The following is a 13,867-nucleotide window of genomic DNA, read 5'->3' as shown; positions in this document are numbered from 1 at the left end:
CAATGGAGGTAACAACTCTGTAATCAGCTAGAGCTTTAATTGTAACAAGTGCAGACAATAAAGACATGATTAAAATAAATAAAATCCAGAAAGTAATGACTAATTCTGATACTATGTGCTAAGAAAAAAAAGTAGAAAAGAAGAGAGAGAGAGAGGGGGGGGGGTAAATGTTCAGAGCGTGTGTAATAAATGTGTGGATGTGGGGCCGGGGGGGGGTATAGTGCACGCAGTGCAGTGCAGACGTGTACTATGTACCGGTATCGCGTACTGATGCGCCAGCCCGCTGCACCTGTTCCCTTGTACTTTAGTATAGTAGAGGGGCAGAAGTTCGTCCAAGCAATCACACCAATGGACATGACCACAACTTTCATTTGACTCTGAGCTCTTTCATGAAGTCAATCAAGGAACAACGATGGAGAGATTTCCGTCAATCACATTTCAAGCGGTGTTTAATTCATTTATTTATTCATTGATTTTCTTGGCTGGCCCGGGAAATATCGATTTTACCCTCGCACAACAAACTCACCACTCTCGTTCTTCCGTCGGGAATTCGACTGTCGCCATCCCCAGTACTTCCCCGATCAACGCAGCTACCACCCTGTTCGAATGGGCGGCTGGCCCGTGGGGCGATTGCGGGGGCAAAGAGAACACTAATTTCTGTGGACAATCTAGAGATGTATTTTGTGTTTATATCGGTGAAATAAGAACTCAGGTGCCGTTTTATTTCTGTGATGGTATTCCTCGACCGTTGAAATACCGACAATGTCTTCCTTGCCCCGAAAACTGTGTTGTTGGTCCATGGGGTGTGTGGTCAGATTGGAGTGGAACGTGCAAGCCGGCGAATCGCTACCGGACCAGGACGGTGCTTCGTGCCCCGAGATTCGGGGGAAAGGAGTGTGGTGAATTGTCTCAAACTCAGCGGGATGAGGAGCTGCCGGATTGTCGAGTTGAGTTGACGATGCCGGTTTTTAAATGGAGGATTGGGGAGTGGACGAGCTGCCGACAGGTGATTATTGATTTTTTTTCTCGAAATTATCAATTATCATCATCATCATCATGATTCACATCATCACCACCACCATCATCGTCATCAACATCATCATCATCATCACCACCATCATCAACATCATCACCACCACCATCATCATCACCATTATGACATCATCATCATCATCCCCACCACCACCACCACCAAAAATAAATTTATATTGACATTTTATCATAATGATACTCATCAGTCCTCAATCATCATCATCCTCATAAACATATATATCAACATCTTGGTCATCTTTATATTCATCATCTTTAATGACCATCAACATCTTCATCATTCTCCATTTTCTCTTTCCTCTTGAGCATCATTATAGACATTAATCACCACTACCAACACCACCAAAACCACAAACCACAGCACACAGTCTCGAACACCTGCACCGCCACCACCACATCCATCACCACCACTACCACCAAAGCATCATTCATAATCATCTTTATCAATATCATCATCATCATACCACTATCATCACCACCATCATCATAATCATCTTAATCATTGATCATCAGTATCATCATCATTATCATCAATTCATCATCATCACCATCAACTCATCAGTATCATTACCATCATCATCATCATCACCATCATCATCACCATCATCATCATCATCATCATCACCATCAACATCATCATCACCATCATCATCATTACCATCATCATCAATTCATCATCATCATTACCATTATCATCACCATCATCATCATCATCATCACCATCATCATCATCATCACCATCATCATCATTACCATCATCATCATCATCACCATCATCATCATCAGATTCATCACCATCATCAACATCATCATCACCATCATCAACATCATCATCACCATCATCATCATCACCATCATCATCATCATCACCATCATCATCACCATCATCATCATCATCACCATCATCATCATTACCATCATCATCATCATCACCATCATCATCACCATCAACATCATCATCACCATCATCATCATTACCATCATCATCAATTCATCATCATCATTACCATTATCATCACCATCATCATCATCACTATCATCATCACTATCATCATCATTATCCTCACCACCACCATCATCACATCTTCATAATTAGAGTACTGCTATCAACAGTGTAGATTACTCATTTGATTATTAGCCCTATGATATAATTCATATCACCGTCTTCTTGGCTTATTTTGTACTTTATTATTCAATAGCTTGATACCACATTTAAATACTAGACTAATACCGAATAATTGCCAAACAGATCTGGATGCTTAAATTGCTTTTGTCCATGCACGTTATACACATGTACTGTGTTCTGAAAAGTTGGGTTTCTTAATTTGTGTTGGGAGAAAATAAAAATTTACTTAGATTGATTTACTTTGAATGTACAGTATTTTGAACTCTGTTATAATCTCTTGCTTAGAATATATGATTTGTCTTAAAACCAATGTTTATGTGTAATTTCGGTCTAAGAAATAAGAATTTGCTGAATAATAAAAAAAAGTGATATGCTCATAATTTGATGGGTAAATATCCCATCTTTCTTCAAGGACATTATATTAACTGAAATAATTTGAATACCCCCCCCCCCCCGGCCCCCACTAGTATAAAGAGGAAGCTATCTGATGCTCCATTTATAAATGAAAAACTGACTATCCCCTAGATGTCATTCATCACTTGCCTTTTAAAGAATCCAAAACTGGATCAAACTATCAAGATTATTCTTCCACTATTACATGACAAAAAATTATGAAAATACTTAGAAATAGCAACTTCATTTTAGGACCTTAATTATCTAGCCCTAAATCAACTTCTACTTTGTAAGGTATATTTTTAAAAATCCATTCATTGGATGGCGATGTCCCTTTCATTTAGATTTAAATAAGGTCTTCATTAAATCTCAAATCCAATACAAGTGGAAACCAATTTGGTATTAACATATTTACCTTACGATTGCAAGTACATATTTTCCATAAAGTTTGTGATTTTTCTTGATTCAAAGATTTCTTTTTATGATACAAATTAGGACAAATAGCAGTTTACCAAAGACCTGATCTTTTATAGAATTGGTGCAGGGAAAGGTACATGTAATAGCTAAATTAGCTATTATTTTGACAGATCAGCAACAAAATAGAGCTCTTTCTTCTTTCGAACAGTCGCCCTGAACATTTATTTTCCTGAAATAGACATTATATATACCCCAAAAGTAAACAGAGTTTTAGAGTGTGAAGTGTTGTTTTTGGCATGAGAGTCTAGCGGTTAAAAAAAAATCTTTCTTACAAATGGCCATTGATTACTCAAAGGGAAGGACCTGTCAGATGTTTAAAATTAAACTTCAGAGAATTAAAGGATTAATATCATCTTAAGCTGTGCCAAGTTTGAGCTTGGTCAATGTTTGAAAGGACGGTTGCTTACAAAATCTCTGTTTTAGCTGACAGAGGACATTAAACCCAAGTCTAACTAGTGACCAATTGCTGAGACTCAAAGTGACTTTGGTTTATCAGAAAATATCAATCAAAGTCTGAATTGCACAAAAAAACGTTTTAAATACAAAATATGTAGCAATGAATACAAAGATAATAACAGTTGAAAAAAAATCAAATATGAAGTTGAATTTATAGAAAATGTTTGTTTCTATAATTTCCTTACCCCATGGCATTTTCAATGTTTTAATTTTGTAAGTCATACCATATTTGCATATTCACAGATTGTTTTAAAAATCTCCTTCAAAAAGTTAGACAATCCTTTACATACATGTGGAGTAGAGTGTATAGCATAGTCGTTCAGTACATGAAAACATATACATGCACATACAGTAGTTCTAAAATGTAATATGTACATGATGTATTCATTGTTTGACAAGCTGTCTGTTCATCATTACTAGATCGATCCATCTGCATTCCAGTCAGATAAAGCCTGGGGATACTATTATCTTATTTAGTCTGTACCAGCCCTCTGTATCCCCCCATCCAATCTCCCCTCCCTTCCCCTCCCTCTCCTATCTCTCCATATCTCCCCTTGCCCCCCCCCCCCTGTCCATCTCCCATCTTTCCTTTTCTCTCCTTTTCCCTCCAAGTTATGATTAACATACTAACAAATTTCTCTCTCTAACCCCTCCCCCACCCCTCCCCTCCTCTTCCCTCCCTCCTCCCCCCCCCCCCCTCACACTTACATCTCCCTCCCTATCTCTCCTTTCATTCCCCTACCCCCCTTCCTGATCTGCAGCTCCCCTCTCTCCTGTTCTCTCTCCTACCCCTCCTCTCCTCACCCCTCCGTCTCCCCTCCCTCATCTCCCATCCCCCACTTGAAGTTCTCCCTACCATAATTATCTTTACATGCTCAATATCTTTCTCCATCCTTCCCTTACCCCTACCCCTTTGCTCACCTTTCCTTCTCTTTCCCTTTTTCTCCCATTCTTCCTGTAGAGGCAGTAAAGCTACAAAAGATAGTTGTAAATTAATATTTTGCCTCTTTGTATTATCCTCAGGCCCTAATGCCCCTACATAAAACACAGACATCCAATTGTCAAATTACTTATTACTATTTTTTTTACCAAAGTGTACATGCAATCCAAGAGAGTTACACACAATGATATCAAATAAATAAGAATCATATCTTGTTCATGTTATGCTACCCTCCCAGGGACCCATTGCATGAGACTGTTAATATTATGGTAACTTTGCCATCCAATATGGCATCTTTAATGGAGTCCTTGATTCTGATTGGCTGTTCAAGATCATTGTTGCCATGGTAGTTGGTCAATTCCATTGTGACTTATGGGACATTTGATACTTTTTTCCACATAACTGAAGTACATATCTGAAATAGTAGCTGCACAAACATGGATTTACTTTGTTAATCTGTAAGAAGAATACTGAAACTTACTACATACAAAAATGTATGCTTGCAGCTTGGTTGCATAGGGTGCTATATCTTCAGAAATGTCATTGTGACTTATGGGACATCGATGGACCACACAAATTGAGCTCTTTTGTTCAAAGTGCCATATCTATCTCAGTTTTATGACAATGTTTTTAAATTTGGACTTGGAGATTAACCAGTGATAGTGCTCACTAACAGTACTTGAATTGGACTTGATTCATTTCATTTGTTTCAGTAGTTGTGTGCAGTCATGTGTGACTTATGGGACAAGTGAATGTGACTGATGGGACCCTATCTCATTTCATGGAATTTACATTTTCCTCTCAATAACTTTTAAGTCAAACAATAGCTCTATGGTCAAACCTAATTTCAACATGAAGAAATATTCCCTAATAACATGACACCTTTAATAATTCATGCCATTGTGTCAGAAATAAATTCAACAAAGGGCAGAAACATCTTTTCATGCACTTCATGAATATAAAGGGAACATTAACAAAAAAAAAACTTCCTAACCTGTCAGCAAGCTTTAAGAACTGTAATCAAATAAGTACAAAATAATCAATAAACAATTACAATCATAAATATTTAGCAAACAGATGAAAAATGAACAATTAGAATAAGAATGTACACATTTTCCATTGTGACTGATGGGACAAAATGATAGGACATATTTGTTACAGATGGACAAATAAATGTTGCTTTTCTCTATCTGTCTCATACAGAATGGTAAGAAAATGACCTTTTCAGTGTATTGTATGTATGCAAATTAAGACATTAATGCTGCCATGAAGTATATCAATATTCTTGTTAATATACATGTATTCTCTGTTATGTCGAAAGCTGATATTTTTCATTAGTTGTTGATGTTTATGATAAAACAAATAGATATCAGTGCACATGCAAATTTTTGACAAAAAACATGAAAATTTTGGCATAAATTCTTTTTTTTTTAAATTATTCTACTATCTAAACTACAGCGCATGTATACTTGTATAGTAAAAAGTGTATTCATTTACATGGAAGATTTTACCATTGTCTCTTTTTTTGCCAGCTGCTTGGGTTATGTCATCTCTTTCATAGAAATTCAGAATGCCTGTATAAAAGGACATCACCATTTATAGAGTACCGAAGCGATGATGTCAGTTGCCATGGTGTCATGGCGGCCTGGTTCTAAACAGAATAACCAGGGGGCCGTTTCGTAAAGCTGTTTGTAAGTTAGGAACAACTTTAAGAACGACTGGTGATCCTTTCTTACATGCTAAAACATTGCCAATTTATGATGACATTTAACACAAGGATCACCGGTCGTTCTTAAAAGTCACTCTTAAGTTACGATTAGCTTTATGAACCAGTGCCCTTTTACAACTTTCAGAATTATGGTAACAACCAGGGACAACACACATCACCATTTTTGCAAATACAAATAGGTATTGACAATCATGCAGCTGCGACTCAGTTTAGAATCGGCCGATTCGATGTCATGACATCGTGACGTCACACTTCGGTACTCTGCAAATTGCGCATGTTACTTTCTATTGGCAGGCGACAAGAATGATTCTAAGATAACTTGATTGCAAGCTTCTGAACAACTTTTTGGCATTTACAGGGGCTGGTAGGGAGCGCTGTATGTGCCCTTTTAATATCTCTGCTCATATGTCAAACAGTAGATGCATACCCCAAGGAGACAAGAAAACCAAGAGAGTGATCTGGACCTTAAAAAATGAATAAAAGCTGGGGTGAAACAAACCAATTCACCTGTACTCAAGCTTTGCATTTTAGCGATCAAATTCAGTTTTCTCCTTTTTGGGGGGATGGGCACACAATCCAAACTTTTTTTTTGTTCCATGCACTGCCTATGATATTCTGACTGTTTTTTCTGACAGTCAGCATACTGTTCTCCAGCTTTTAAGCATTCTCATCTCACTCTTTGATGTCATGGACAGCTTTAAGGTGGCATGGTTTACGAACTGTATGTGTGACTTATGGGACATGTGACTTATGGGACTTAAATGTATGTCCCCCCAGTATAGCTATTTCAAGTCCAATACAGATGCAGCTTGATTTGCTGAAGCAAGCATGTACTGTGGTAGATAAAAAAGTTCAATACTTGTCTGCAGGAGTCTATGGCAGCATATGAGGGAAACTTAATGCTTAAAACCGTGACTTATGGGACATCAAACATACATTCATTGAAATGTATTTTGTGACTCACAGTTTCACTGCAGCATGTAAAACAATACAGCTAATGGTAAATTACTGCTTGAAGGTCACATGGACAGTGGAATTTTTCATCAGCACCCTTTGCATGCCAGGAGCCAGGGATGGGTCAAAGTTGTACAATTTCTATGAAATCTTAGTACCAAAGTGCAACAGAGTGCACATTGTGTATTTTATGAATGAATGAGGGTATAGTAAATATAATTGTGTTTTTGTAAACCTAAAACTATATACTTTTAAACAGAATAAACAAAATTGCTCAGAAAAGAATTTTTTGAAAATGGAAAAATGCAACATTTGGCTGGAATTGACCAGTTACCAAAAATGTTAAATGCAACAGGCCCATGTGTAATAATTCAAGGTGAGAGCCTAATCCACTCCCAGGATCACTAATGATCCTTCTGATCCTTCATCTAATCCTATTGATCATTTAATTGGATGAGGGGGAAGAGAGCTTCTTTCTATGAGGGAAGGTGGTCCCAATTATGAAATGTAATCCGCGCTAATGAATGATACCCTCCAGTGAGTGAATGACTCATTTCCTTGTTAAACTTTTATTATGACCTACTTGTACATGTAGTTTCTCACCTTGCTTTATTACGTGCACTCCGGGTCATTTCACACTCAAAGGAATGTATTAAACTGCACCAGGCAAAGAATTATTTATAACTATGAATACTATTTTTTACCATCTACTCCAAAAATCTGCTACCGATAAACTTTAATATTACACTGAATTAGTATTTTCTGGGGCTTTTTTTCCATTTTCCAGGACTCTTTTAATAATTTCAGGGGCGAAATTTCTCTATGTATGAAATTTCCCTTTCCCTAAACTGCACATTATACCCCCCCCCCCAAAAAAAGTTTAATTTGCAGTTTTGTTGACAGAGTTGATTTTTGGCCTTGATGTTGATGGCTTTTGTTTTATGTCAAGTCATATTATACAATAGATTTCATATAACAATCACCATTTTTGGGAAGGGGACTATTCATACATCCATACACTGTAAACACGCTGCTTAAATTGTTAAGCATGTTGTTAAGCCGGTCACTCTAACAAATATTGTTTAAACTTTTTTAACAACTGTATAAACTTTTTAAACAAGTCGTTTAAAATTTGTGTTTGTTTTATTAAATAAAAATAGCACATTGTTTAAGCCAGTCATTCTAACAACAAGTTGTTTAAAGTTTGAACAATTATAGAACTAAGTTTAAACAACTTGTTAGAGTAACAGGCTTATAAGAAATGTTCTATTTTTATTATTTTTTTTACTGTATAGGGTCACACACCCAGACGTATTCTAACCAGCGCTGGTTGAAATGATAAAAATTACGCTATTTAGAGTTTTTGTTGTGGTTGGTAAACGTTAATGCAATGTTGTATATTTATGCATCTGTATGCATGTAGCTACAGCTATAATATTTGTGGTTACACTTCTTAATTCCGTAGGTTCTTTATTCCGAAGGTTCGTAATTCCGAAACACGTAAATTGCCTATACCTCGATGTTCGTTATTAATCCGAAAACGTAAAAAGGATTCGTTAATCCAAACATTTGTGGCGTTATTCCGAAGGTTCGTTATTCACATGGTTCGATAATCTGAAAACGAAATAAGATTCGATGTTCCGAAGGTTCGTTAATCCAAAAACGAAATAAGGTTCGTTATTCCGAAGGTTCATTAATCCGAAAACGAAATAAGGTTCATTGTTCCGAAGGTTTGTTAGTCCGAAAACGTAATAAGGTTCGTTAATCATTTCGTTTTCGGACTAACGAGCCTTCGGAATTACGAACCTCACTTCGTATTCGGACTAACGAACCTTCGGAATTTCGAATCTTCGGAAATACGAACCTTCGGAATAACGAACCTTCGGAATATCCCAACCTCTGGAATAAGGAACCTTTGGAATTACGAATGTATGCGAATATTTGTTGTGTGAATGGGTACGAGGATACAGCGTTATCTTGATATGTTGTCTGGTAGCCTCAAGATACAGACAGCGTTTGACACATTAAACATCTCTCTTGATGACTTAATTGACCAAGTGTCTAAATGGGGGATGAAAAGGAAAGGAGGGTGGCAATAATTAGCCCAAAATCCAATTAAGAAAAGCAAGATTTTTAATGAAGAACCGTTGCTGTTTATAAAGTCTATTTTTGCATTGGTTTTACTTGTAGATAGACTGATGTGCTTTGTAACACTTTTTCAGAGAATGACAAATAATATTCATGGTGATAAATTGTTTAATCTTTGTTGATTTTGATTTTTTTAATTTGATTTTAACAATGTCTTTTGATTCAGGACAGGTATATAGTTACCTGTCAAACACAGGATTTTTAACCTTAACTTGATTTTTTTTCAATTTATAGAGTTTTGAATTGCTTTTTCTTTTGGACTTAAAAGTTTTAAATCCTTATGATTGAATATAACTCCAGTGTTTGGCTCCGGGGAAAATTCAGAGCCAATCTGGATTTGTACTGTTTCAACCTCTGGCCTTGCTGTTTTTTTTAGAGATGCTGTCGTTTGTTGGAAAGTTTTAAAAATATGTTTAAAAAATTAATATGAATTTTTTTTTTTTATTTCTTTCTTATCATGGGCTAAAAGGGATTGGGTGACCCAAAAGAGACACGTAGAAACTATTTTTCATACTTCTTCTTTACTATTCTCCATGGGTCCATGCTATTGATATCCTCTTTAAGATTGCAAAAAAGAGAAAATTTATCAAAATATAATGCTATTTTGGGGGCAAAATGTAAATGATTGAGTAGGTTGGTCATTCCATGCTGGGTGAAACAGCAAGCAATGCATCGCTTTCCTCTTGGAAGACACTGATAATTATCTGATATCACTCTTTTCAACCAAGTGTTCCTTTAGGGGAAAGAAGGCCAATTTAATCTGTGTGTTTCTGTTGAAAAAAAAATATGTAGGACCTATAATATTCAAGAATACTGTTCCTATTTCTGGAAAAATTTATAAGTAGTTAGTTCCTATTACTTGGCTGTCAGTCACCTTCAGAGTTGGTAGACCTGTTTAAAAATTGAATTTCAATCAGGTATAGTGTGTACTGTGAAAATGCTGTTTGAATTTTAAGCACAATGTCTAAAGCTGTTATTTTAAACAACAAGTTGTTTGAAATTTCAAACAATTGTTTCATTTTTAAACAACTTGTTTTAAACTTTACACAACATAGAGTGGCTGTTTTTAGACAGCACGCTTTATATGTATAAAGATTAAAAAAAATTTTTTTTTACAGTAATGTATTTGGTATCTATTTAGAAAAAGGTTGTCAAGTCTTCTTGTCTGAAAGATCTTCTTAGGAGGAACATTCTTTTGTTACTGGTATTAGTAGAACTTGTAGGTGTACCAGTAATGAGAACAAGTGATTTTGGAAGTAAGTGTCCCTCCCCCTCACCCTTTATAGGGCCATCTCTGAACCATCCCCAGTTTTCAAACTAGCGCGCTATTTCTGATCACGAGATTATTTGCAATGGAGAGGCAATTATCGCGCTAGTTCGTAGGATTAATCTCGAGATTGCAACCCCAAATCAAATTGGGATTATTTGCAACATAGCGTGCCATTTTACGAATTATTGCGCTAATTCGTAGGTGCAGACGTACTCGGGATTATTTATTCACGGCGTAGGACCATAATGCATCGATGCCTCGCTCAAGCAGGAATCGCTCTTTCTTGCGATGGTGGAGACGGGGTTTCTTGAATCTCGAGATTAATCGCGAAAAGGGCTGATCGGGCTAAAATCTGGAGATTGAGCAAACTCGGGATGGTGCAGCACCGCCTTTTCTGGTTTAACTGACCATGACTGTGCTCAGGATATTAACTGTGTACAAAATTCAATTCAGTTTATGTTTTATTGTGAGAAATGATCACATGACAAAAGTATGACGACTCATATCATCATATTACAAAGTAAAAACACGTACATGTAGGTTTAAAAACAATACAATGTATAAAAATGGCAGTGCTAGACTATAAATCTAAATACATTACAAAGCCATAGTAAATGCAAATCATTATTCTTGCAAGTTGTAAAGATTGGAGTTAATTGAAGAAGGATTAAAATCATTTTCTAAAATCGAATGAACAAAACAAAAATATTATTTGAATATCAAAAGCAGACATTTCGAAAAAGCTTTTCATTGCAAAACACTAAATCAGCAAAGGTGCATTAAATGTACATTATGATGTAGAGTACTCTAGCTTCCACATAAGTTCATAATGAGCCATAGAGTAATATCATCTAATGATAGCAAACAAACCCCTTACTCCAGGTGGTAACTGTTATGTTCCTTGCGGGTGATCACCCGAGGAAATGTTTTAATTACTCATGTACCAAAATAAATATCGTCATGCACTTTTGATCTGGGATTTGTTTTATAAAGTAGATCTTAACACCTGGCTCAATTACAAAAGGTAGAAAAAAGGTAGAGTAATGAAAAGGAAAAATGTCTATTGTGTACTGTATGAAACAGAGAATATTGTTGTAATAAACTTCCCTGTAAAAATTTTAGAAGTATGATTGTTCCCTGCCCATTAATTACACTACACTATGCGATATATATGTGCATAGAAAATTAGAAATATACTCTGAATAAAATAGTTGCTGACTGTATATGCTGTAATGAAAACACCTCACTTTCAGTTAAAAATAAATGGTACTGAAAAGTGTTCGAAAACTCCCCTCAAGTTGGCATAATTACTGTTGGTGAATAGTTGACCATTTTCCCCCCAAATGATTCAATTTAACTTGAAAATTCCATGATTTTTTTCTTCCGGCGTTGATGAAAGTTTCAGTGTTTTGCCTCTCTTGAACATGTAGGACTACTCTATTATTTCTATTTGTTATGTAATGTACATGTATATTGATTGATTCAGTAATTGATTAATTCGTTATTTAATTGATTCATTGATTGTAAATGATTATTTATTTATCTATTTATTCATTTTATTTGTTTCTTTGTTTGTTTATTTGTTTATTTATTTATTCTATTCTATTCTATTTATCTATCTATCCATCCATCCATTCTTTCTTCAGTCATCTATCTTCTATCTTTCCTTCCATTCTATCGTTTCTTCTATTCTATTTTTCATTCCATTCTATTTTTTTTTGGGGGGGGGTGTCATCCTCGTCTTTCTCCAATTAGAGAGTCTCAATAGGTGGTTTCAGACCGCCTCGAAGTTCGCCAGTTCCAGGTATTCTCTGATCGGGAAATTTACCCCGATCAGAAAATACCAGGTATTTTGGTAATGTGAAAGCAAACTACGCGTAATTTCCCCGAAAGAAAATACCCGCTAAATAGTAGGTACTTGGCAAAATTACGAGAACTTTCGTGGGGATTTTTCCAAGGTCGCAGGTATTTTGGCGATGTGAAAGCAAATTACGGGAACTTTTATCCCAGCGTGTCGTTGGGCGCGGCGGCGTGGGTGGCTGCTGGGCAAGTGATTTTGAATCTCCCGCCTTGCCTGCTTATCAGACCACACTGCGCATGCTCGTAACTTCGGGAACTTATCCCGAAGGATGTGTTTCGGGGCGGTGTGAATGCAGGAATAATTAACGGGTATTTTTTAGCCTTAAAAAGTTCTCGTAATTTAACGGGGATTCTTGTGATCGAGGCGGTTTGAAACCGCCTACTGTCCTTTACCTCATACACTGTATAACTCATTACACAGACCAGCTGAGTGAGATGTGATGGTGATCTATTATGTGGTTTAAACCAACACAATCTGAAATGACCTTTGTTGTGGCAAACTACATGTATTTTTGAAGGAGGTTTGGTCTGCTTAATGGACATGACAGTTTGATTTTAGAATCATGCTAGTACTAGTAGTGAACCTGTGAACAACTGGGGACTCTTATCAAAAGTAAATCCTTGTTTTAATTACAAAAACTAATACATTTGATTACTTTGTCCACCTGTTTTGATGTTTGAATTTTTATGCTTCCGTACACCTTTAGATCTTTGCCGGAGGCAATTTATGTATAATGTTTTGGGGTCGTAATCAACTTCAAACTTGGTCCAATTACACATATGGGCAATTCTGTAAAATAATCAACCTTTTTGTACGTCCGACCCCCATTTTTCTCAAGTCTTACTTCACTTCATAAACTGACCAAGTCATGGTTATTTGAGAACATTACAGACTGTCAAAAGAACAAGAAATGAGAGACAGAAAATTTCATGAAGGTCCCACATATAGGGGTCGGACGTACATATTTTATGGAATTGCTCATATAGGCCTCGAAGTCGCATTGCACTATCTGCATGTAATTAGCCTGAGTGTGTAGTGTTATGGTCAAAAAGCTCTGATGTTTGATCTGATTTCTAACCAATTGATAACCTTTTTGGTTTAATTTCCAGCCTTCGAGCGCTGGTCCAAGTTCCTGTGCAGTGGGACAGAGATACAGACAGGTTGATTGCGTGGATGACATCGGGGAGACTGTAGAAGGAGAGAGATGCTTACAGAATGGTGAATCAGGTGAGTGTTCCATCTCCAATATCATCTTCCTTTATTTCCCCTTAAAGTTCATCTGCATAAAAGGATTCACTCAATTATTGGTTAAAGGGGGAGTTCATGTTGACAAAAAGTTTTTTTTTAAATATCAGAAAAAATATTGGTGAAGGCTTGAAGAAAATCCATCAAAGATTTACATGTAGGAAGATGTTATAATTTTAAGTTTTTAAATGTGATGTCATATTATAAGAGCAGCTGCC

General features: G+C 36.4%; 1 protein-coding gene across 2 annotated transcripts in view; it reads left to right on the top strand.

The window, feature by feature from the left end:
• The first annotated feature begins 313 nt into the window (after positions 1-313).
• Positions 314-13,867, top strand: part of LOC121416971 (thrombospondin type-1 domain-containing protein 7A-like) — a 60,196-nt gene continuing 46,642 nt past the window's right edge. For both annotated transcript variants that reach the window (XM_041610509.1, XM_041610510.1), the window contains exons 1-2: positions 314-1,006; positions 13,514-13,631. In XM_041610509.1, the coding sequence (XP_041466443.1) occupies positions 413-1,006; positions 13,514-13,631 (712 nt within the window). In that variant the 5' untranslated portion in view covers positions 314-412. The remainder of the gene's footprint in view (positions 1,007-13,513; positions 13,632-13,867) is intronic.

Source organism: Lytechinus variegatus, chromosome 6 (genome assembly GCF_018143015.1).
Source record: "Lytechinus variegatus isolate NC3 chromosome 6, Lvar_3.0, whole genome shotgun sequence".
In the NCBI taxonomy this organism is placed as follows: Eukaryota; Metazoa; Echinodermata; class Echinoidea; order Temnopleuroida; family Toxopneustidae; genus Lytechinus; species Lytechinus variegatus.
The sequence above is the reverse complement of the archived record's forward strand: the minus strand, read 5'-3'. Positions and strand labels throughout refer to the sequence as shown.